This window comes from Gopherus flavomarginatus, chromosome 2, assembly GCF_025201925.1.
Source record: "Gopherus flavomarginatus isolate rGopFla2 chromosome 2, rGopFla2.mat.asm, whole genome shotgun sequence".
Classification (NCBI taxonomy): domain Eukaryota; kingdom Metazoa; phylum Chordata; order Testudines; family Testudinidae; genus Gopherus; species Gopherus flavomarginatus.
Window position 1 is genome coordinate 184578333 of NC_066618.1, and position 25611 is coordinate 184603943.

Consider the following 25611-nt stretch of genomic DNA (forward strand, 5'->3'; position numbering starts at 1 on the left):
ACCTGTAGAGTTAAAATAGGACGTCTTTTGTATGTAGACAAGGCCTAAGAGCGGCTGGCTGGAAGGTAGAGGGTGAAATGTCTTTGGGAGGGTACTGATTATCCAGTATGACTGTTCTTATGTTATATTCTTTTCTGCTCCCCAAAGGTTTTGTAACCACCTAATTATTGTGTTATATGCCATATATATATTGAGAAAAACAGTTCTCTGTATCAAGTACACCTTTTTTTTGAGTGTTAGTGGAGTCTGGCACACTATATTGTACCACCACATTGAGTCTGTGGTGGGAACAAGCAGCAAAGGGCTTAATGCCCTGACATTATATAAATAACACTGAGGTTGCAGAAAGAAGGTGGACTGTATTCATACTTCAAGCTGTTTCCACTTGTTTCTTTGTCCTACTACGTAGAGTGCAATGTCTGTCTCAAGCAGAGACAAGGTGATAGCGTCCACAAAGTGAAACAGAGAGATTTAAACTTTTTATTGCAGTTCTCAAGACAGACAAGACTATGGGCCTGAGAAATGTTACACCCACTCTTTGGCCACTGGACATTACCACTGTGATTTAAAGGGTCCATAGTGTAAATGAAAATCAGGATCTAAATTTTTTTTTTTGATGTGGAACTGTGTCAGCCCAGCATGTTATCTCCAGGCCGTGTTGTCCAGTGGACAGGAAATAAGACTGGGAGCCCTGATTTCTATTCCTGGCCCTAAAGCTGACTAACTGCAGTTAAGGCTTGTCTACACAGGCATGTGTTAGTAGTTATACCAGTATAGTTGTATCAGCATAGCTACCCATGGGGGCATTCTTATTCTAGTATAAGAGCGGCTTTCTTCAGTTTAGCTTTAATCCCTTCCAAAGCAATAAAAACCAAACCAAAAAAAGCCTTATTCCAATAAGACTGTCCATCCTGGGCATTATGTTGAGATACGGTAACTATATCAGTTTCCATTCACATCTTGGCTTATACTAATATAACTTTCTATTGTGGACAAGCCCTTAGTCAAGTAACTTAACCAATCCCTACTTGATTTTTTCTCATCTATAAAATAGAGATAATAATGCCTGTCCAGCTTTGTAAAGTGTTTGTAGATCTCTGACTATGTACCAGTGCTAAAGTGCTACGTACCAGTATTAAAAAGGAAGTAAATATGGCGGGAGAATGGAGCTTGGACCCTTATTTATGGTGTATGTTGAAGACCAGTCTGTATTACTGAGCTCTGGCGGTTGCTGATCAACACCTCCAGCAAAACAGAGGGAACAAGGCTTGGTGTTCCTTCTGCATGTATAAGGGAGCAAAAAAAGTGCACAAATTAGTTTTCCACCTTGAGGTCAGGTCCTATGGAAAATATCCTGATTGCTGGCATCTGCAGTGCCTGCTTTTCTACATCATCATTTGCACCATTTAAACAAAAAATAGAAAAACAAATGGAAACCATCTCTGACAAAACCTAAACTCCCCTATTGAAGATTATTCCCCTCCACAGCTACTGTTCAATAACTTTCTGTCTTCACAGGCCAGGGCGAAGATTTATTGCAAATATATATTTTTCTAATGGATTTTCTGATTGTCAAATTAATCTTGCTCTCCATGTTCTGGATGTGCGGAATTGTGTTCAGTCTGACTTCATCTTTACCAACTGTAATGGTTTGAGGAATGAAAAGGGCATGTTAAAATCTCACCAATAGATCAGGAATGCATGGGGTAATAGATTTCAGACCTTGTGGGAGTCAGCCACCTGTGTGGCCTTCCACAGTCACTTAGGCCTGGTCTACACTGTGGGGGCGGAGGGGGAGATCGATCTAAGATACACAACTTCAGCTAATAGTGTAGCTGAAGTTGATGTATCTTAGATCGAATTAAAATGACTTACTTTGCATCCGCAACTCTCCCGTCGACTTTGCTTCTGCCTCTCGCCAAGCTGGAGTTCAGCAGCTGACGGGAGAGTGATCGGGGATCGATTTATTGCATCTACACTCAGGGCTGGCTCTAGCAATTTCGCCGCCCCAAGCACGGCGGCACGCCGCGGGGGGCGCTCTGCCGCTCGCCGGTCCCGCGGCTCCAGTGGACCTCCCGCAGGCATTCTGCGGACGGTCAGCTGGTCCCGCGGCTCTGGTGGAACTGCCGCAGGCGTGTCTACGGGACGTCCACCAGAGCCGCGGGACCAGCAGATCGTCCGCAGCCACACCTGCAGCAGCTCCACCAGAGCCACCTGCCGCCCTCCCAGCAACCAGCAGAGCACCCCCTGTGGCGTGCCGCCCCAAGCACGCGCTTGGCGCGCTGTGGCCTGGAGCCGGCCCTGTCTACACTACATGCGATAAATCAATCCCCAATAGATCAATCGCTACCCACCAATCCGGCAGGTCGTGTAGACGTACCCTTAGGCAGCAAATCAATCTGCTGAGGGCAGACCCTTGAGCAGCTGCATAAACAGTCAGTCTTTTCGGTGATAGATAAGGCACAGCCTGACAGTCATTTCCAAAGTAAATACAACAACAACGCTGTATGGAAAGAGCACAAAGGGCCCAGTTCTGCAGCCCGTGCAAAGAGTCGCGCTTAGGGCTTGTCTAGATCAGAAGCAGTGCTAGGCCATTGGGGACACTCAGCAGGAATATTTTTGGGGACCCCTTAAGCTGCTCAGGGCCCTAAGCAATTGTTAGGCTATGTCTACACTGCGCACCTTACTGCGGCACTGCTGTGCCTCTGCAGCCACACCATGTAATGTGTGCTGTGTAGCCACTCTGGCGACAAAATAAACCCACCTCCAATGAGGGGTGGTAGCTTCGTTGTTGGAAGCACGGCTGCTGCCGACAAAGCACTGTCCACACCAGTGCCTTTCATCCTGAAAACTTTTGTCGTTTGGGGGGTGTTTTTTTTCACAGCCCTGAGCGACAAAAGTTTTAATGACAAAAGTGCCAGTGTAGACAAAGCCTTGGTCTTCTTATGCCTAGCGTCCACTCTGGTCTAGATGAAGACAGTTGCTCCTGGATAAATCAACACTGCACGTATCCCCTTTTGCACTGATGTAATTTATCTGTATTAAGAGATTATACCAGTGCAGATTTCCTTAGACATAGCCCCTCCTCCCACGAGTAGCACTTACCAGTGGGACTACTCACATGAGTAAAAGGTTTCATAATCCAGCAGTAAGGTAGAAGCATAAACTGATAAGACCAGCAGTGGGAAAAAAGTCAAAGTTAAAGGTTTTTCAATCTTGGGCTATACCATCAACAGTGAGGCTGCTTGGAGGCTAGACATTCTTCTTCGAGTGATTGCTCATATCCATTCCAGTTAGGTGTGCGCGCGCTGCGTGCACGTTCATCGGAAGTTTTTTACCCTAGCAACACTCGGTGGGTCGGCTGGGCGCCCCCTGGAGTGGCGCCGCCATGGAGCCGGATATATACCCCTGCCGACCCAACTGCCCCTCAGTTCCTTCTTACCGCCCGTGTCGGTCATTGGAACAGTGGAGTGCGGCTTAGCTGATCTCCGCCTCCCTAGCTTCTCGTAGTTCTTTTGTTGTTGTTCTGTATATAGTTCAATTTCTACTTAGTTGTATTAGTTCTTTAACGTAGTTATTGTATATAGTTAAGAGGGGTTGGGGATTAGCCCTTTCCCCTCACCGGGTCCCGGGGCCCATGCCGAGTTCACCAGGTTTCAAACCGTGCTCGGCTTGTCGCAAGCCAATGCCAACAGGAGATCCTCATGACTCCTGCCTTAAGTGCCTTGGGGAATCCCATCTCGCAGACAAGTGCCGCATCTGCAAGGCTTTCAAGCCATGGACGAAAAAGGAGCGGGACTTTCATCTTAAACAGCTCCTGATGGAGGCAGCCCTTACTCCTCCACCCTCGGCACCGAGCGCCGGGCAGTCCGCACAGGGGACAAGTGCATCTTCAGCACCGGAGCACAGCAGCACTGCGAAGGCCCCTCGGCACCAACCGTCGCCAGCCCAGAAGCCTGCCCGGCACCGCTCTCTCTCCCCGCAGGTCAAGAGGCACAAGACTCCTGCAACTCCAGCGCCTACGTCACAGTCAGAGCACCCGCCTAAGTCGGACCGCCCGGTACCGACAACTGCCGCAGCACCGACAACTTGAGCGCCATTGATTCCGGCCTTGCAAGAGCCATCGAGTCCGGTGCCTGACAGCTCCCCAGCATGCGCCATGGTTGAGCTTATTGTTCCCTTCACGCCGGAGACATTCTCTACAGCAGGGGAGCTGATTGCCCTAAGAGAGCCTGCGCTACCTCAACCCCGGCACCGCCGGTGCGGTTTATCCAATCAGTGGGCAAGCCTCCCCTCATGAGACCATCCTCGCTCAGCACCGCTGAAAGGCACCCGTCACGATCGAGGTCCCACCGGCATTCTCGGTCCCGTCACCGATCCCAGTCCCGACGCTGCTCGCAGTCCCAGTACCGCTCTCCATCTCGGTACCGGTCGTACTCACAGCACCATTCGAGATCGTGCTCGCTGACCCAATACTCTCGGCACCAATCCAGCTCCCGGCACCATTCACGGCACCGCACCTCTCGCAGCCGCTCTCGACATAGACCTTCGAGGTCCCAGTCGACCTCCCGGCACCGCTCCAGTCGCAGGTCCCGGTCTCATTCCCAGTACCAGTACGCTGCCCGGTACAGTTCTCCGGTGCCGCATGGAGATGGATCAACCAGATGCACAGACCCTTCCCAAGTGGTTTCAGGTCCTCTGTGGCCATCTCGCCATACATCGGTATCATCACACGCGGACAGTGCCTCCTACGCACACAACTGCGATTCGGATACGCACAGCCGAGTCTTCCAAGAGACCCGCGGCCCAGACCAGGGACCTCACCAGTGGTCCTTCTGGACACCTTGGGCATATCACCAAGCCCAAGGTGGACCCGCAGTGACATCACGCTCCGTTCCATCGGAACACTGGGTACCAGAGGCCACTGTCAGCCACCCCCCCCTGCGGGTATGGAGGAAGCTTCCATCCACGCACCGGACCCTCAGGTCCCACTGGTCCCTGATGTCCCCCATGATCAGGAGACCATACAGGACCCATTTGTCCCAGGCGTTTCGTCTTCCTCTTCCCCGGATGAAGCAGTAGCGGGGACATCCTCATCGGGCCCGCCTTCAGTTGACCTCCTGAGGTGCATCACCCTGAATATAAACCTGCAGGTGGAGGAGGTTCCGGAGGTTGAGGACCCCGTGGTAGATAGATTGTCGGCGGATGCACCAACTCGAGTGGCCTTGCCGTTCATTCGGTCGATTCAGGCTAAGGCAGATATCATCTGGCAATCCCCAGCATCTATTCCGCCCACAGCCAGAGGAGTGGAACGGAGATACATGGTGCCCTCTAAGGGGTACAAGTACTTATATGTGCACCCTCCTCCCTGCTCACTGGTTGTTCAATCCGTAAATGAACGAGAGCGCCATGGCCAGCAAGCCCCTGCCCGAAAATCCAGGGAGGCTAGGCGTATGGATTTGTTGGGCCGTAAAATCTACTCCTCGGGGGGCCTCCAACTCAGGGTAGCGAAGCAGCAAGCCCTACTTAGCAGGTATAATTACAACACCTGGAAGGCGGTAGGAAAATTCATAGAGCTGGTCCCGCAAGACTCCTGCCAAGAATTTAAGGCACTATTGGAGGAAGGAAAGAAGGTGGCGAGAACCTCTCTCCAGGCCTCGCTGGACGCTGCCATTTCGGCAGCCAGAACTGTGGCCTCTGGAATCACCATGAGGCGTATATCATGGCTCCAGGTGTCAGGCCTGCCACCTGAACTTCAGCACACTATCCAGGACTTACCATTCGATGGCCAGGGTCTATTCTCTGAGAAGACGGACCCTAGGCTACAGAGTCTGAAAGATAATCGGGTGATTATGCGTTCGCTCGGGATGCATACACCACAGACTCAGCGAAGATCCTTCCGCACCCAACCTCAATGCCCTTATCCCTCGCCTAGACCAAGACAAGACTTTGGCAGGAAGCGAGGTCGAGGCAACTGCAGACTACAATGTGGACCCCAAAGGGGTCACAATAATGGTCCCTCCAAGCCAACAACGGGATCCAAACCGAACTTTTGAAGGTGCGCCCAAGGACGGTATACCAGTTGTCTCCCAGGATCCTTTTCAGTTTTACAACCACCTTTCCCCTTTCCTTCCTGCATGGACCCAAATTAACCTCAGATTGTTGGGTCCTACGCATGGTAGAATTCGGATACCACCTCCAGTTTATTTCACTCCCTCCCTCCCAACCTCGTCCCTCTTCAGGGACTCCTCTCACGAGCAACTCCTCTTACAAGAAGTACGGATGCTCCTTGCCATGGGAGCTATAGAGGAGGTACCAGAGGACTTAAGGGGTAAGGGGTTCTATTCCCGCTATTTCCTAATCCCCAAGTCGAAAGGAGGCCTCAGAGCTATCCTAGACCTGCGAGGACTCAACAAGTTCATGAAAAAGTTGAAGTTCCGCATGGTAACCCTGGGGACAATCATCCCATCCTTGGATCCCAGAGACTGGTATGCCGCCCTCGACATGAAGGACGCATATTTCCACATAGCGATTTACCCTCCGCACAGACGGTACCTCCGGTTTGTGGTCAACCATCAGCATTTTCAGTTTACGATCCTTCTGTTTGGCCTCTCCTCAGCCCCTCGGGTATTCACAAAGTGCATGGCTGTAGTCGCTGCCTCCCTCCGTCGGCGTCGAATACATGTCTTCCCATACTTCGACGATTGGCTCATTCGGGGGGGCCTCCGAGGCCCAAGTCACCAGTCGTATGGGTGTCGTCAAGGATCTCTTCATGCGACTAGGCCTGATGATCAACCTAGAGAAATCTACTCTAGTGCCCACACAAAGAATAGAGTTCATTGGGGCCATCCTGGACTCCAATCTCGCAAGGGCCAGTTTACCACAACCCCGATTTCAGGAAATAGTATCAATCATACAAAGCCTTCAAAACTTCCCGACAACTTCGGCTCGCACTTGCCTCGGCTTCCTTGGTCACATGGCTGCCTGCACGTTCGTGACCAAGCACGCCAGACTACTTCTGCATCCCCTTCAAACTTGGCTCATCTCGGTTTACCGCCCAGGCAGGGACACCATGGACATGGTAGTCACCATTCCCCCGAGCATCCTAGGCTCCCTTGACTGGTGGCTGACACCCTCCCTGGTGTGTGCAGGACTGCCATTCCATCTGCCACAGCTCTCCATGTCCCTGATGACGGATGCGTCATCTCTCGACTGGGGTGCTCACCTCGGACATCTTCGCACTCAAGGCCTTTGGTCGTCTCAGGAGCTGGCGCTACACATAAATGTCCAAGAGTTGAGAGCAGTCCGCCTGGCGTGCCAGATGTTCCAGCAACATCTACAGGGCCGTTGTGTCTCAGTGTTTACAGACAACACAACGGCCATGTACTACATAAACAAGCAGGGAGGGACACGATCCTCCCCCCTTTGTCGGGAGGCTATCCAACTATGGGACTTTTGCATAGCCCATTCGATAGACCTGGTAGCATCCTTTCTCCCAGGAGTTCGGAACACTCTGGCAGATCAACTCAGCAGATCCTTCCTGTCTCACGAGTGGTCGATTTTCCCGGACATTATACATTCTGTCTTCCGAAAGTGGGGATTTCCACACATAGACCTCTTCACTTCTCACGAGAACAGGAAATGCCAGAGGTTCTGCTCCTTCCAAGGTCTCTCCTAGGGTTTGATCTCGGATGCCTTCCTGATTCCGTGGAAGAGCCATCTACTTTACGCCTTTCCACCATTCCCATTGGTTCACAAGGTCCTTCTAAAGCTCCGCAGGGACAGAGCTCGCCCGATCATGATTGCCCCTGCGTGGCCCAGGCAACACTGGTACACCATGTTGCTCGACCTGTCGATAGCCAACCCAATCACCCTGCCTCGTCATCCAGACCTCATAACTCAGGACTATGGCAGACTTCACCACCCAGACCTGCAGTCCTTCCACCTCACGGCATGGCTCCTGCGTGGTTAACCCAGTCAGAGTTACGTTGCTCTGCCCCAGTGCAACAAGTACTCCTGGGTAGCAGAAAACCTTCCACTCGGTCTACGTATCTAGCCAAGTGGAAGCGTTTCTCCTGCTGGTGCGAAATGCAAAATGTTACTCCCATCGAGGTCTCGATCCCCACCATCCTGGACTACCTCTGGTCTCTCAAACAACAGGGCCTAGCGGTATCATCTTTGCGGGTGCATTTGGCAGCCATTTCTACCTTCCACTCAGGAGAAAGTGGCCACTCCGTGTTCTCACACTCTATAGTTTCCAGGTTCCTCAAGGGTTTGGAGCGCCTATACCCCTAAGTATGCCGCCCTGCCCCTACCTAGGACCTCAACCTAGTCTTAAACAGACTTATGTCTCCACCATTCGAGCCGTTGGCAACTTGCTCACTGCTATACCTGTCCTGGAAGACAATTTTCCTCATGGCCATTACATCGGCCGGACGAGTCTCCGAGCTTCGGGTGCTCACTGTGGACCCACCGTATACAGTCTTTCACAAGGACAAGGTGCAGTTGCAACCACACCCAGTATTCCTCCCTAAAGTAGTATCAGCCTTCCATACCAATCAGGACACCTTCCTTCTGGTGTTCTTCCCAAAGCCGCACTCTTCACGACAGGAACAACAATTGCAGTCCCTAGATGTCCGTAGGGCTCTCGCATTTTATATCGAACGGACAAAGCCCTTTCGTAAATCACCCCAACTCTTCGTTGCAGTGGCAGACCGAATGAAGGGCCTACCTGTCTCCTCCCAGAGGATTTCCTCTTGGGTGACGGCGTGCATCCGCACTTGCTATGACTTGGCTCATGTTCCCTCAGGTCATCTCACTGCACATTCTACCAGGGCTCAGGCTTCATCTGCTGCCTTCCTGGCCCATGTACCAGTCTAGGAAATATGTCGCGCAGCTACCTGGTCATCGGTCCACACCTTTGCTTCGCATTATGCTCTGGTTCAACAGTCTAGAGATGATGCAGCCTTTGGCTCAGCAGTTTTGCATTCTGCTACATCTCACTCCGACCCCACCGCCTAGGTAAGGCTTGGGAATCACCTAACTGGAATGGATATGAGCAATCACTCGAAGAAGAAAAGACGGTTACTCACCTTTTGTAACTGTTGTTCTTCTAGATGTGTTGCTCATATCCATTCCAAACCCGCCCCCCTTCCCTACTGTTGGAGTAGCCAGCAAGAAGGAACTGAGGGGTGGTTGGGTCGGCAGGCGACACTCCAGGGAGCGCCCAGCCGACCCACCGAGTGTTGCTAGGGTAAAAATCTTCCGACGAACGTGCACACGGCGCGTGCACACCTAACTGGAATGGATATGAGCAACATATCTCGAAGAACAACAGTTACAAAGGTGAGTAACCGTCTTTTCTTCACTCTGGGCCCAGCACTGACCCCTGGAAGTTGCAGGATTGAGACTTTAGTGATTTGGGTGAAATACTATCCAGTTACTCTAGCTATTTTAGGATTTGGTGCTATTTCTGTTGCTTAGTGCCATCTCCTGCTGGGAGTTCTTTTGGCAGAAAGAATATTGTTTTAAATAAGTAATGAAGCAATCCAAACTGTAAGATGTGTTGGGCTCCAGGATCATCAAGCCTCATTGAAAGTCAGTGGGACTTAGGAACTTTTGAAAATGTTTCCTCGTGCCACAGTTGCCCGTGCCTTTGGCACTTCTACACTGGAAACTGCTATGTGCTCTGCATAGGACTACCCTTGCAGATCACTCTGAATTTTCTGCTAGTGCAGAATGTGGCCATCTGCCTGTTAAGCAACAGGCCAATATGAGTATTTGGCAGTCATGCTTTTTGCCTTGCACTGGCTTCCAGTCTGCTGTGGGTGCTGCAATTCAAGGTGCTGGCATTTCTTACTACTTTCTTATATGCCCAGCTGCAGCAGTTCTGTTTGACTGGAATAGTCTTGCTGTCCAGAGGTTGACTTAATAGGGATAAGCAGCAGGGCATTCTGTGTGAAAGGCATTCAGCTCCGGTACTGACAGGCATAGTCCAAGTTTGGAAGCCATTCATCTATTCCATCTGGCTTTTTGTTCATTTTACTTCTGCAACATATATGTGCACCCATTTGGGAGTATTTATTTGAGGGACCAGAACTAGGACCTATGTCAGCATTGTTTACAGATAACCTCCCCTTCTAATAGATACAGCTCACTGAAACATTCTTCTGCTCTTGTCTTCAAGGGGTTTCTCTCTCTTTTTTTAAGAAATATTTTAAAGAGCCTTGTATATGCTTTCTCCTCTACCAGTGAGAACATCGTTTATGGCCTCTTTGCTGCTTGTTAAGCAAATATACCATTTTGAATAAAAAGTGAGCTTATTTTGATCTCTTTTATTTGCATATTTACTAGTTTCTTTGTCATTTGCAGGCAGCCATTCGAAAAGAGCTCAATGAATTTAAAAGCACTGAAATGGAGGTTCATGAATTAAGCAAGCATCTAACAAGGTTGGATGAGACTTTTTTCTGTTTGTTTGTTTTAAAAGTAACAATTAATAGTGCTGATTTCCAAACCATATAGGCATCCTCTTTCCCAAACATGCACACACCAAATACATTGCCACACACAAACAGCATTCACAATCAACCCACCACTCAAGACATACGCCCATCAAGATTGCAGGCTTGTATGCAGTTGTGTGTCATTTCTGTAACAATATTTAATCTCTTTTTTTATTTTGCTTGTTTAGCAGGCTGGTCATTTTCATTTCACTTGTTCTGGTATCTAAAATAAATGGTGTTTGTGTCTGGAAGGAAAAGGAAAGCAGAAGGGTTATAACAGCATTTCCTGTTGTAGAGCTCATACATTGTAGGATGCCAATGCACTGCAATGTGAACACAAATCATATAGAATGCTCAGGTTATTCTATTACTGTGTTTCAGTTCTTTCCATAGGCAATTTAGGAGGAAATATCAAACTCAGTGTTATAACTGGAACCCGTTCATATCGTTGTAGGCAGTGTGGGCAGAAAAGCCCTGAACTGAATGAGCCAGGAGCCTGAACTAATACGCGCATCCATAACCATTCAGGGTTGTGGCACATTGGTGGATTGGGAAACGTGCCTTACCATTGTCCATGCTGCTTCTCTTCTGTAATTTTCAGAGGTGTTAAGTCCCTGGAAATCCAGTTGAAATCAATGTGAGCTGCAGGTGCACAGCACCTCTGAAAATCAGGCTCTCTGTGGTTAGTAAAGTCCTACACTAGATTCACTTACATTTATTTTTCATAGATTTTTTTTCAAATAACCATTGTAGGAATTCATTTCAAGAAAGAGAGGTCTCATGCAAATCTCGTTCAGTTAGTACTTTAGGAATGCCCTGGAAAAGCATAAGGCTGAATTAATTTTGCATCATGTGGATCTTTATTTCCATACATTATAATTGTGTTAAAATTGTTGCATAGTTTATGCACACATTCATTTGGAAAAAGGAGTCAAATAGTAACAAATAAGAATGTACGTGTGTGTTGTCTGGCTATGCCTAAAGAAGAGGAGACATTTGACATGGGTTTAATCAGGCCTCAACTTTATTATTAAATGTCTGAGACTACCTGGTAGATAAGTGTACAGTGCAAGTAACCCCATGTTTATTCTGTAATTAGCTGGGGAGCTTTTACCAGCTCCCCCGCTTTTTCCCTCCACCAAATCCATTTCCGGGACCTTACCATCCACACACCCCCCTCGTAGGAGGGTTAAGGTGGGCTATAATGGGAGGTTGGCTCCCTGCCGTACCAATCATAGGAGTCCCCAACCTCTCCCTGTTCGTTTCTTTAATGAACACCTCTTTTGAAGTTCTTTTCCAAGCCATTTATCCTGTCACTGTATACCTTTCCTATGGAGTACCTGCACTGGATATCCACCCCACACTTAAATAATGAATTGTGACATATAGCCTACCGCCCATCACACCATGCATGAATAGACCTCTTCCTGAAACACACTGTGGGGAAGGTGAAAAAAAACCCCAACTGCACCCAAGCCAATATGGTGGTAAGGGAAATATTCCTTCCCAGCCCCCTTAAAAATGGGGTGGCTAGCATAATGCCCACAGCAGGTGTTGACCAAACCTGGTATTTTACCACCTAAAAGGGAGGAAGGGTGGGTCCTGCTTCAGCATTAGACTGTGTAAAAAGGAAGGCTTCAGGTGCTGAGCTGCCCCTTTTAAAGGTGCAGGGCAGTCATTTGCAAGAGACAAGCAGCTCCTTTGAAGCATGAAATCTTAGGCCAGTTCCAGTTTAGTACTTGCACACAATGATCCATAATCATCTCTGACCTAATCTTTTGACCTGTCAATGGATTTACACTAGAGTTGAGTTTGTCCTGCTAAATTCATCCTCCAGATGTGAGATACCTGTAACTGGTTATAGTTCTAACTGGTGCTAAGCGCTCTCAGCTTCCATTGAGTGCTCAGCAACTCACAAGATCAGGCATTAAGTCTAGAAGCATGTGGCTTCATCTACACCTAAAATTTAGGTTCACCTAGGTACATTGCTCAGATTTGTGAAAAATTTCCAACCCGCAGTGTAGACACAGCTAGGTCAGAAGGATTCTACTATCCAGCTACTGCTTCTTAAGGGGGTGGATTTACTACAGCAGTGGCAAACCCTCTTCCATCGCTGTAGTAAGTGTTTACACTACAGAACTACAATGGCACAGCAGCAACACACTGGTGTGCAGACATACCTGTGAAACTTAGCAATTTTAGTTTGCAGGGGGATCTGCGTGAGCCTTCTTTCAGTTTGGTTCATGTGGGTTTGCATTCAGAATTTTGCTTTATTTCCAAATCTTGAGGACACCATTCATCTGAAATCTCTTGAATTTTGTCTGATTTCCATATGAATCCATAAGCTGGTTCTGATTCATTGAAATCTGACCCTGGGCTCACTGAAAGCTAAGCCCAGCATACTTGAAGCTGGAGAAAGGTTCATCTAAAGTTCAACAGGGTTGTTGGAGCTGTTTGTCTAACCAAAAAATATCCACATAAATGAAACACTCTTACATGAAAGAGTAATTCTCTTAAACTCAGATAAGTCACCATTATAAAATCATTAGCAGAGTAATGATCTATTTTTGTCATTAGAATAATGACACATATGCTGGGTAAAGGATATGAATGTTGCTCTTCTAGAGGGATGGATACTTTAGCTGATGATAGAGTTAAAAACCAACACTTTAAAAAACATACATAACTGGAAACAAAAGCCTCTGGATTAGGGTGACCAGATGGGATGAAGACAATATCGAGACATATGGGTGGGGGAGTCCCGCCAGCAGAGAGAGAGAGAGAGAGAGAGAGAGAGAAAGCAGAGTCCTGCCGGCAGAGCCACAAAAAAAAAAAAAAAAAAGCACGGAGTCCCGGAGTCCTGCTGACAGAGGAGGGGGGACGAGGGATGGAGTCCCGCCGGCGGGGGACAAAAAAAACCTGGAGTGCGAAAAATCGGGACAAATGGCATTGCGACCAAACATCAATCGGGATGCGGGACAAACGCCTAAAAATCAGGACAGTCCCGATATTATTGGGAGCTCTGGTCGCCCTACTCTGGATACATTGCAAAGCAGTCGCTGCAGAAAGCTGCACATTTAACTTCAAATATCTCTTTAAACTTAAACGTTAATGAATAATAATTAAGGCTGTGGGTCTGTCATGGAACTCATGGATTTCGTGACTTTCTGGGACCTCCGGGACTTCTGCAGTGGCCGGTGCAGCTGGCCCAGGGGCTGCCCAAACTGCTCAGGCAGCCCCTTGGCCAGCCACACCAGCCACTGCTGGGGCAGTCTCAGGCCACCGCGCCCCCAGCAGCAGCAGGAGTTTGAGTGTTCGAGGGGGCTCAGGGCTGGGGGTTGGGGCACGGGAGATGGTGAAGGCTCTGGGTGGCACGTACCTTGTGGGGGCGCTCCATGGAAGCAGCGACATCCCTCAGCCCCTAGACAGAGGTGTGGCTAGGCAGCGCTGCATGCCGCCTCTGCCTGCAGACACTGCCCGCAGCTCCCGTTAGCCACGGTTCCCAGTCAATGGGAGCTGCGGAGCCGTCACTCGGGGCAGAGGCAGTGCGCAGAGTGCCTGGCCACACCTCCGCCTAGGAATTGAGGGAGAAGGATGTCGCCTCTTCTGGGGAGGCACGAAGCCAGACAGGGAGCCTGCCGGCCTTGCCAACTCCCCCCACCCCTGAGCACCAGTAGGGGTCCCGGGCTACCAGACCCCAGCACCCGTGGCCCCCTCCCACTCCCAGGATTTAGTCAAAGGTATATAGTACAAGTCATGGACAGGTCATAGGCCGTGAATTTTTGTTTACTACCCATAACCTATCCATGACTTTTACAAAAAAATACCTGTGACTAAAATATAGCCTTAATAATAATTTGAATTTATGTTAAGTCCATTATTTGAAGATCTGAGGGCTTGCCTGCAAATGATTATTCTGGAGTAAGGTAGGCCGTGAATTTAAAGTGGAATAGCTATTTTGGAATAACTATGTTTCAACACACTTATTCCGGGATAAGAGTGTCCACAATGAGGAGTTATTCTGGAATAGCTATTTTGGAATAATTTATGTGTAAACAGGCCCTAAATTTCTGATCCAAAAACACTCACTAACTTCCGTGGGCTTTGGATCAGGCCCTGAAAGCCATATAACAACTCGGTGAGTTTGGTAAGTGTTAATGTTGCTAAACTCATTTTTTTGGATAGATAAATTGAGGAACAGGGAAGTTTAAATGACTTTTCCAAGGTCACATAGTGAGTCAGTAGCTGAGCTGAAAACAGAGCCCAGGAATCCTGGTGTCCAATGCCATTGCCCTAAACCATTAAGTAATGCCACCTCTTTGATGACATATAATACGTATGTGAGAACAAGCTTGTTGCAAAGTATTGAATTTTTCATTCATCCTTTCTCTTTTAGGTTTCATAGACCGTAGCAGTTCAATTCTACTTGACTACTATGCCATCTTTAAAACCTAACTAAAAAGAACCATAAGTGCTGGTATTATTCACTTCCTGTTACGTACAATGTAAATCTTCTGAACTGCCTTTTTAAAATAATTAAATTAAAGAGAGAAATGAAAATATGGGGGGAAAGCAAAAATGGAAATTGTACTTACATGTGATGGGTACTGCTACATCATCAGACCTGCTGGCACAAGCTTCGATAATAGAAAATACCCCTGGTGGGAATCATACCAAGAGCTGGCATCTATGTTTATGACTTCCTGGCATGTGGATTCACCATATTTGTCCAAGCCCAGCTGGTAATGCATCCATTCTGTCTTCAGTCACCCCCCATCCTTGCAAGCATCTGTCGCCTGACTCCAAAGGAAGCTGAGGCACTTGGTGGCGTTCTGGGAATGACTGTGCTGGGTGAAGCCTCCAAGAGGCCTGCAACCATGTTAAAGCACTTTTAGTCCAAACACTTCATTCAGTTTAGGAGCACCTTAGAAGTACAATGAGGGAGGAGAACTGCTCTCAGGACCTGCCCACTTTCCGAGTACAAAGAAATTCACTTTCCCTGGAGGAGTTTGTGACTGGTTGATCATCACCATTTTGGTTCACAAGAACAAGAACAGCATTCCTTACTGAACGGTGGCTTCTCTCAATCAACTTTTTGTTTTCCAAACATAATTATGACTCCACAAACAAAGTAACAATAATATTGGTAAATAACAAGCAAAAGGCACCGCATTGACTTTGTGTAGTCATTTGCACCTGTGCCTAGTAATTGTAAAGGCGTGTAGAGCACAATCAAATCAGAATAGCTGGGTTTTCCCTCCAGTTCACACAGGTGTAAGGCAGCAGTGAATCAGGTCCAAGGTCTGGATTCCAATAAGGTATCCATGGGATATGTATTATTCTGTATGTATGAGATTTTTAAAGGGCAGACTGGGCATGTAAAGACCTGCACTTCAATCATATTGAGAATAATCTTTTCTTGGTTCTGGTGTAACAAAAATATACTATTGTATTGTTATGGATGGCTCAGAATTGTCTGCAGTATTTAGAACCAAGGCAATAGGCAAAAACCCAGAGGCTTTTTTTATACTGGCATGCTTTTAACTGTTAAAATGGCCACTTACAGCTCAGTACTGCAAGGGGGTGATCACTCTAGCCCTGACCCAGCAAAGCACTTAAGCATTTGCTTAACTTTAATTAAACATGGGAGTTGTCACTTTGAAACCAGTGAGATTATTCAGATGCTTAATTAAAGTCAAGCACATGCTGAAGTGCTTTGCTGGATCAGGACCAGAGGGTTCAGCCCCTTGCAGCATCCAGCCCTGACACAATGTAAACCTAACAAGCTGGAAACTAATGTCTGTGATTCCATCCCTTATGAGAAAATATACTGCTGCACTCTATATAAATGGGCCAAAAGGCTGAAGTAACATTACTGTAAATTGCAATGCTCTGGATCATGACTGTGGAGTAATATCGAATGTTGTTTTGCTTTTGAAAGTTTGTGCAGGGAGGCCAAGGTTTTCTATGACAATGGTATCTTTTGCAGGAGTTCACGTGCACGCACAACCACTCACTCTTCCTCCCATTCTTCCCTGGAGTTCCCTAGTAATACAATACCCACCCCCTCCACTGATTTCAGACTAGCATCAGATTGAGGTTGCTTTAACAGGTGTATATTATGTGTCCAGTTATGTGCAGAGCACACTCAGCTCCTCTTGGACCTGTTTCTCATCCCACTGGCTCTGGTGTAAATCAGCAGCAACCCCATCTAACTCAGTGAAGTTACATTAGTATAAAGCCCACGTAAATGACATCAGAATAATGCCTATTGATTTCATTAAGGAACTGAGGCTGATCAGCACCTGCCAGGATTGGGCCGTATCTGAGAAGAGTGGAAGCATTTCAGTCTCATCTGAGGTCACCTATGTGACTTATGAGTGAGCATTTGGGGAACAGTGAACATCTGTTACAGGGTGGAGGGCAAAGAGCACCTCAGCCATTCCCACAGGAGCCAAAGTACTGACTGTTGCCTTTTGCCTCGTTTCTATTTGAGGTAATAGGTCTTTGAAGTTATTACCTGGCACTGTTTAGTGGTTTCACAAGAGCCTAAAAATAAAGGTGAATCCTGCATCCTCATATCACACACAAGATATACTTACCTGGACTTGTCAAAAGAAAATAATAATCCCAATACACTCTGGGAGAAGAAGATTTATCTTAGACAAAGGAAGTCCTGCCTTCTGTATAAATATGACCTGCCAGTGACCAGTTCTAACTGACTTGACTGCAGGACATTGCAGATTAAAGTTAGTGGGGAAGTACAATGCAGTTCCTCAGACAAGAGTTCACCAGCAGTGAGAACCTGGTGTTCAGCGTAATCAGCACAGTGCAGGAACAGCAGAGCAGGTATCAGCCTAGCACATATTGCTGCAGGGTTTTTTCCCTGAAACCACAGGTGTGCATATTATTAAATTCACTCTCACACATGGCTTGAAAGAAGAAAACAAAGGTCTTGGCATTTGTATGTGCACATTGCATTATGAAATGGCCCGGTGACATGGCTGCTTGAAACAGCTGCAAGCCCCGGGATTCTGAATGTGACCTCCCACGGCTGCCCACATGTCCTGGCTTCTCTGCCTGGTTGTCTGAGGTTGACTCAGATGGGAGGCCTGAGGAAGCAGTAGTGACAGAAATCGGAGTATTCAGAACTTGTGTGTTGGTGGGAGGCACTAAGGAATGGGTGGATTTGGGTTTCTTGTTAAACGGGAGGAATGAGAGGCTGAGATAAGGGGATAGGCATCAAACTGTTGCTATCACTGCAGACCTCTCAGGCAACACTAAGGTGCTGGTAGAGGAGCGCACACAGGAAATGCCACTGTAACAATACAACCTGTCCCTTTTGTGTCAGGGCCATGCCGCCACCCCGGTACACCTGCAGGTCAGGCAGCCAGACTGAACTGGCCCTGCTCAGTGGTTTTCTAGTTTACAGTAGAGACCTCACTCTGGGTATAGTCATCATATTGCAGGCTACCATGTGGCTGGAGATAAGGAATAAAGCCAGACCCCACTGAACTCTCAGGAAGGTTTTTTCAGGATTTGTTTGGCCCTGAGACAAGATGTGGAAGGCACTTGAGGTATTACTCCATTTGCCTGACATTCTAGCAGAAGACATTGCAGTTCCGCTTTGATCTGAAACAGTGGAACTGCCATATTTCTCATGAGCTGCAGCTACAACACATTGCAGGGGAATCCAGGTGAAATGCCCAGCATAGCAGCATCAGTCCATGCTACACAGCTGACATTTCTTCTCCCCCGAGCCTAAGGATGTTTGGGTGTTTAGCAGGAGTTATGCACTGACAAGGCATCTTCCTGAAAGGTGACATTTTGGTGACTGAACACTGCATTGTGCCCTCAGTTTACTTACATCACTCCGATTAACATTCATGGAAGTTTAAGAGAAAAAAGAGGGCATACTATTTAAAAAAAAAATCTATTTTCTGCGGAAGTGTAAATGCTTTTCCCATCAATACTCTGCTAAAGCCGTGTCCACTGAGTTACTGTACTTGGGATTCCATTTGAAAAAAGGAGTGAGCTTTTCTTAAAAAAAAAAAAGTGGGCCAAGTAGAGCTAATAATAAAGCAGATAATTTTTCTACTGAACGTTCAGTTATCAGCAATGAGTTTCATATGTATTAAAAGGGTTTATAGTCATAATAGCACACACTTCACTTTAACTGGCTTAAAGAAACAAGAATAGGTTGGTGAGAGCAAAATTTTCATCTACTCATCATTAATTGTTAAAAACTATGTGGAGGAAAAAATGCCAATGGTGAAAAACAAAATATATTGGTAATAATCTAATGAATCAATGTTAATACTTACAAGGTGTAATGCAACGTCTGCTCTAGAACTTATGGAAATATTAGTGGAAAATTGAAGGGGAAAAACAAGGAGTTGTGGTAAAAATCATAAAATTTTTAACTAAATGTTTTGCTTAGTTTGAGAAAGTGGCACAAACTACTGAGATGTGATGATGATGTCTATTCCTCCACCTCCAGGCCGGAAATAGTGTAAAATAGAGCTGAGTGAACTATTCATAGTGAACAATGTACTATGGATTATCCATTTCAGATCGGAGTAGGTTTCAGGGTATATATAAACTCTTTGGGGCAGGTCCTGTAACATCTTTGTGCATCTGGCCCTAGGACGCGCTGCCAGGAAAAATAGTCAATAATAATAATAGGTTTCTATTTTTACTAATTTATTTATTTGTAGTTGTTCAATGAACCCTTGAGAGGTTTCAACCTCAAGGTTACATGCAAGCACTTCACTTTGTCATTGACTATTCTCTCTTCATCAGGTGTGATTGGTCACCTGAATAACATGTTACTACTTCTGCATGCTGACTGGACAGCTGAAACTTTATAAACAGAAGGAGAGCACTTCCAAAAATGACCAGCAAAGACTTACATTCACACACACATACCCAGGTTCACATGCAAATAGGGTTATAACACGCAGAACATCCATCCCCCAATGTTCCTGCAAATAAACCCACTTTGTACAAATATCCATGGAAGAAAAGGAGGAAAACTTGGCCAACAGAAATGGTTATAAATGATCTTTCCCACTGCTCACCCAGTGATTTAGTATCACTTCTATAAAAACAAAGTATGTGAAGGGTACATTAACTGCTTTTCCATGCGTCTCACATACTCCAGAACCAGTTGCATTTTCCAGCTGATATCCAGGTGTATGTACATAGTTTGTCTTTGTATAGGAGTGAATGTGGTGACTGTCAATCATGTGCTCTTCCAGTATTGTAATTTAACAGATTATGGCTGTATGAAAACAGTGTAAATAACTAGAAGAAAAAGTAAACTGGATCTCTATGTCCTAGATTTTGTACATACTGAAACTGCATGGTATTTAAATTATTGTTTGTCTCTGATGTATGCAGTTTCTTTAAAAAAAATCATTTTAAAAAATCTTTCCTGATCTTGTGTATTTTATTCACCTCCTGTTATATTCTTTGCCAGATATTGCCAAAAAAAAAGGGGGGGGGCTGTACGCTCTCAGCACCTCACAGTGTTAGGCCTGTGAGGGAAAGATGATTGTAATTAGGATGACAGATCCTCAGAGGGTGTAAATTGGCATGGCCCTACTGACTTCAGTGGAGCTATACCAGTTTACAACAGCTGAGGATCTAGTCCACCATCTCTGGGAAGGCTCAGCAAAAAAGACTGAAGAAGATTGGCTGTTCACTCTGCAGCTACAATTGTCTCAAACACCAATCTAATAAACACTGGTCTTCACTGCAGAAATATCCCACTCAGCATGTTTTTTACTTTCCTTCGAGTGCCCATTACAGGAGTCACATCTGTAGTGGTCTTCCCGTGCAGGAAATCTCTCTCTCTCTCTCTCTCTCTCTCTCTCACACACACACACACACACACACTCTCTCTCTCTCTCTCTCTCTCTCAGTAGTGGTCTCCCCGTCCAGGAAATCTCTCTCTCTCTCTCTCTCACACACAAGTTTGGTATTAGATAGTACTAGAGCAGATTTTGATCAGACAAGTGCAATCAGCAGCAAAGGCTCATTACAATTTAGCAAAAGCCACAGGAAGAGAAATACTCATTCAGTCTCTTGCAAGTGCCTTTATTCTTTATAAAGGTTGCTGGCTTGACAGCACTGCAGACAGAAATTTCCTATCCATGAAGGGAGAACAACTTGAGGTGCTGAAGTACAAGCTTCCCTACACTTCACTATTAATATTCTTCTCTACACGGATGTGATGGTAACACCCCCACCATGCCTATGCAGTCCAGAGTAATTTGTGATGTGAACTGGTGTCCCCAGAGAGCTGGGCTAAAACCATCAAGGATAAAATCCACAAAGGTATTTAGGTGCTGAACCACCACTTTGTGCCCCTGAGATTCTTAAACCCTCTGTTCAGCTGTTGCCTAACCCTCTAGGCACCTAAATGTCTGCTAGTAAAATCCCTTAATTGCCTCAATTTCCGCCAGTGGGCATACACAAAACTGCCTAAATCCCGATGACATCAAGCTTCTTGGTACTGTAGTGGAATGCTTAAGACCTAGTTGGATTCTCAAATCGGGTGTTTCCCTGCCAGTCTTGCCTGCAGGGCCTGATCCAGTAGACATCCTCAGAGCATGCCTCACCAGCACAAAAGAGAACAAGAGTGACCAGATGAGGAATTTTGGGGGCAGGCTGGCTGGCTAGCACATGTACTACGATAACCAATAGCTCAGTAGCTGGGACACTCACCTGGGATGTGGGACACCTGTTTTCAAATCCCCAGGCTGCTGGATTTGGAGCAGGGACTTGAAACTTTGTGTCCCAGGTGCATGTGTTTAACTCCCAGCCTATTGGATATTCTGAGGTGAGGCTCTTTCAGCCTCTCCTGTTGGAGTTGTTGCTGGCTTTTGTGAATCCCATTTTTAGGCACCTAATTCAAGGCTATGAATTCCACAGGGCAGCAGGACACCTGACACAGTTAGGCATGCAACGCATAACTCCCTGTGACAAATTAAACAAGGCAGCTGTAGGGAGTCTAGTTGGCTCTAATAAACTACAATCCCCTCAGAGGCTGTTGGGAATGGTAGGGGGCTGGGTGGAGAGGTTTCACATGTGGAAGGGAGTGTTTGCTGCTGCAGTTTTTCTGAGCCTAGCTTAGAGCTTGGAGAGTGACAAGTAGCAGAGGAAGTGTAGACAGAGCATGGGAGAGAATGACAGACCATTGGAAATGAAGGTACTGTAGTGGGCATAAGCTGGGCTTGTCTCCCTTAAGAGACTTATACTTTGGGTTCCTGAAACGGAAAAAAGCCTTTGATTGCACTTGTGGAACCCAGAATGTGCAGCATTTATAGAATCTGTGTCTGAAGAACTGCTGTGTTCTGTCTCATCCCCTCCCTCATATCTGTGGTAGTCAGGTCATCCAGGTCTACCGGTGACAGTGCCTTTGTGGATTTTAGTCCTGATGTGCTTCACGTTGGTCTCTGAATAACTCTCAGATGGCAATAGCATTTGCCCTCTACAAAGCCAGGTGGCTTTGGATTTCTCAGGTAGAACATGGAGTTTTATGTATTTTACCAGTCCCAATTGTGCTCTGCCTCCTCTCTGTTGCTGATAGGTTCTATAGCAGACCAAACATGGTAATTCTGCCAGCATTTTCAAATGCTTATGTTTTTAGCAGTTCCTTTTTATGCTGAGTAAAATGGGGGTGGGAGGAATCCATTTACTTTGGCTAAACAGCAACAAGATAGTATATGTTTTGAGTTACCACCATGAGTTACCATCATTACTGAGTTACAGCTTGGCAAGGCTGCCTGCATTGCAGGCTTGGTTTATACACAACTTGCTATTACACATCAAGTATGGGGCTAGATTTTCTACTTTTAAATAAATATTTGCTCTCTTCTATTAGTTGCTTTCTGTCTCTTCCTTCCCACCTCTCCCCCACCCCACACACACACTTCTCAGCATCTCAGATTGCCTCAGCCTCATTGGCCAACTTCCGCAATCATCTGTGCAGCCATACTGCCTACCAGAGTTATTAAGTACAGTAAGCAAAAGAAAAGCCTATTCAAAACTTCTAGTGATTAAAAAAATTAGGAGGAACATTAGTTCAGAAAAGATGAGCCCTGCTGCTACAGGTGTCTGATTATACCCAGTTGTTGTAGACTGACTGCTCTCTGACAGACTAATGTAACCTTCCTGAATCAGCTGCTGCTTTCAAACTTTAAAAGCTAAAGTAGTGCTCCAGACTGGACTAATGAAGGAGAGGCCTCTGCATTCATTAAGATTAGTTTATTACCAAAACATGGATTGTAATCTTGCTCAGTCTGGAGGAAGGAGGGTTCTCCTAATCTCCACTGAAAGGTACATGCTGGTGGCCAGTTTGGGAACAGCTTTAGTGTCATGTGCAGAAGCAACAATTTTAGACCAGCTTTGTTTAATGCTTGATTAGTCTTAAGTGCTATAAAATCTGTGCAGTTAATTCCACTGTCTTGATATTTGCCATGCCTCATGGGGGTGCTGTTGAGAGTCAGTAAACCAAATTTAGGACCATTTGACAAAGGGGTTCCCAAGATGCAGCCCCCTGTAAAAGTGTTTCTTAAAGTTTATGCAAAAAGAACAGGAGTACTTGTGGCACCTTAGAGACTAACACATTTATTTGAACATAAGCTTTTGTGGGCTACAGCCCACTTCATCAGATGCATACAGTGGAAAATACAGTAGGAAGATATTATATATACACACAAAGAACATGAAACAATGGGTGTTACCACACACACACACACACTAACGAGAGTGATCAGTTAAGGTGAGCTATTAGCAGGAGAGAAAAATAACTGTTTGTAGTGGTAATTACTGCATGCATCCCATGAAGTGGGCTGTAGCTCACAAAAGCTTATGCTCAAATAAATGTTAGTCTCTAAGGTGCCACAAGTACTCCTGTTCTTTTTGCGGATACAGACTAACACAGCTGCTACTCTGAAACCTGTCATAAGGGTTTATGGATTCTTCTAACTTCTTTCTGTGCAGATAGGAATGGAAACAAGGCTGTGATCGCTGCTCCATAGACAAGTCACTCAAGTGTTATCCCTAAAGAGGGAATGGCACCCACAAGCCTTCTGAGGACTAAAATTCAGATCAGTCTTAGCCCAAGAGTGTCTCTCTCAATTTAGGTGCATGCCTAAAACTTCTAAGACTAGGGTGACCAGATGCCCTGTTTTTAAAGGGACAGTCCCATATTTAAGCCCTCCTGCAGGTGTCCTGACTTTTTCTTAAAAACGGGCAAATTGTCCCATATTTTCTGTCTCCCCTGCCCCCATCAGTACTGGTAAGTCCTGCTGCTGGCTGGATCCCTGCTTACCAGCCACCCATCCACCAGCGTTGGGGCAGGGGGAGGGGATGTGCAAGGCTGGTAGCTGAGCAAAGCTGCAGTGTGTAGAGCCAGCCGCTCCCCCTGCTGGTCCGTCAGCACAGCCCCTGCTGTGTGCTGGCTTTCAGACTGCAGGGCCCTGCCTCCCATCCCATTTCCGGCTAGCACTGGCTGCACACTGTGAGCTGTGGCGGCTGGTGAGTGTGGGGCTCTGGCCAGAAGGAGCCAATGCCTGTGTGTGCCAAAGCCCTGCACAGCTCTGGCATGGGGAAGCCTCTCTGCCACTCAGCTAAGCTCTGGAGTGTCCGGGGTGGGGAAGCGATTTCCAGCTTGGTCGTGCCCTGAACCTGCAGGCTCCACAGCAGTCCCCCAGGCAGGGGCTTTGCACCATCTTTGCTTTCCACCCACCCCAGGTCCTGCCCCTCTATTCTCTAGACACCCTCCCCTGCTGAGCCACCCCTCTGGCCTGGTTCGCGGAAGCCCCTGCAGTCAGGTTCCCTGGGCCCTGGTGCCTAGTGCATCCTTGGGGCTTAACCCCTTCCTTCCCCCGCTGTAACAAGGGGGCAGGAGGCGGTTGGGTTATGTCCAGTGGTGAGCTGGAGCCGGTTTGCAAGAACTGGTTGTTAAATTTAGAAACCGGTGTAGAATCAGTTCCTAAGGGGTGGGCGGGTGGACAAACTCTGGTCAGCCTGTGGGACAGTCCTGTCTGGCCTGCCTGAGCTCCCAGCTGGGGAGGCTCCCCCAGCCCCTCCCCTGCATCCCCTCCCTCTTGCAGAGTTGCAGCATACTGAGCCGCCAGCACCAATGCAGCTCTGCAGCTCCTGCCACTTTGAGTGGCATGGTAAGGGGGCCGGGCTGGGGCTGGGAAGAGGGGTTGGCAAGGCTGCCTAGAGGCGGGGCAAGTGGGGCAATTTGCCCTGGGCCCCACAGGGGCCCCCACAAGAATCTCTGAGGCTCCCCCCTCAGGCGCTGTCTCCGCCTTCCCCCATACGGGGAACGGGGGGGGTAAGCATGGGATTGCTGGGGCTCTGTGGGGGTGGATGGGGTCGGGGCAGTCAGGGAGCAGGGCAAGTTGGGTAGGGGGTGAGGTCCTGGGGGCAGTTAGAGTGGAGGGTCTTGGGAGGGGGTGGTCAGGGGACAAGGAGTGGGGGGGGTTGATGGGCTGTGGGTTCTGAGGGGGGCAGTCGGGGGCAGGACGTGGGTTGGAGTTGGATGGGGGTGGAAGACAGGCATGTGGGGCTTGTGCTCACCACATGGTTCCCTACCGGGTCTTCAGCAGCACTTTGGCAGTGGGTCCTTCACTCGCTCTGGGTGAAGGACCCGCTGCCGAAAACTCAGAGCAAGTGAAGACCCCATCAGCGCTGCTGCTGAAGTGCTGACGAGGACCCAGTAGGGAACCGGTTCTTAGGATTTTGGGAGCTCATCAAGTGTTTACGTAGGTGACAAGCAGCAGCCTGGAGGTGTTAGCTGCCTTTCCACACTGTGCAGGCAGGCAGGGACAAGTTGCTTCCAGCCATGGGGGCGGGGGAGTTGAGCTCTGCCAAGACATGGACCAGATCATCCCTTTCCTGCCCCTCTTCCCCTGTGGCTGGAAGCAGTTTCCATCCTCATTCCTCCCGCACAGTGTCGAAAGGCTGCTGCTGGCCACATTCTGGTGTGAACCCTGGCAGAAATCGGGGTGAGGGGATGTGACCGTGAGTGCCCCCCCCCACCTCACACACACGTGCTGCCTCGGGAAGATGCAGCACTAAGTATCAG

At 47.5% G+C, this 25611-nt stretch overlaps 2 protein-coding genes across 11 annotated transcripts in view; one reads left to right on the plus strand and one right to left on the minus strand.

Moving 5' to 3' along the window:
- Positions 1 to 19910, plus strand: part of PHACTR1 (phosphatase and actin regulator 1) — a 460275-nt gene extending 440365 nt beyond the window's left edge. For 9 of the 10 annotated variants that reach the window (XM_050941593.1, XM_050941595.1, XM_050941597.1 and 6 more), the window contains 2 exons: positions 10372 to 10448; positions 14899 to 19910. In XM_050941593.1, the coding sequence (XP_050797550.1) occupies positions 10372 to 10448; positions 14899 to 14914 (93 nt within the window). In that variant the 3' untranslated portion in view covers positions 14915 to 19910. The remainder of the gene's footprint in view (positions 1 to 10371; positions 10449 to 14898) is intronic. The other variant, XR_007772753.1, reaches the window with a different exon arrangement.
- Positions 1 to 25611, minus strand: part of GFOD1 (glucose-fructose oxidoreductase domain containing 1) — a 541281-nt gene that overhangs the window by 354545 nt on the left and 161125 nt on the right. The window lies entirely within an intron of this gene.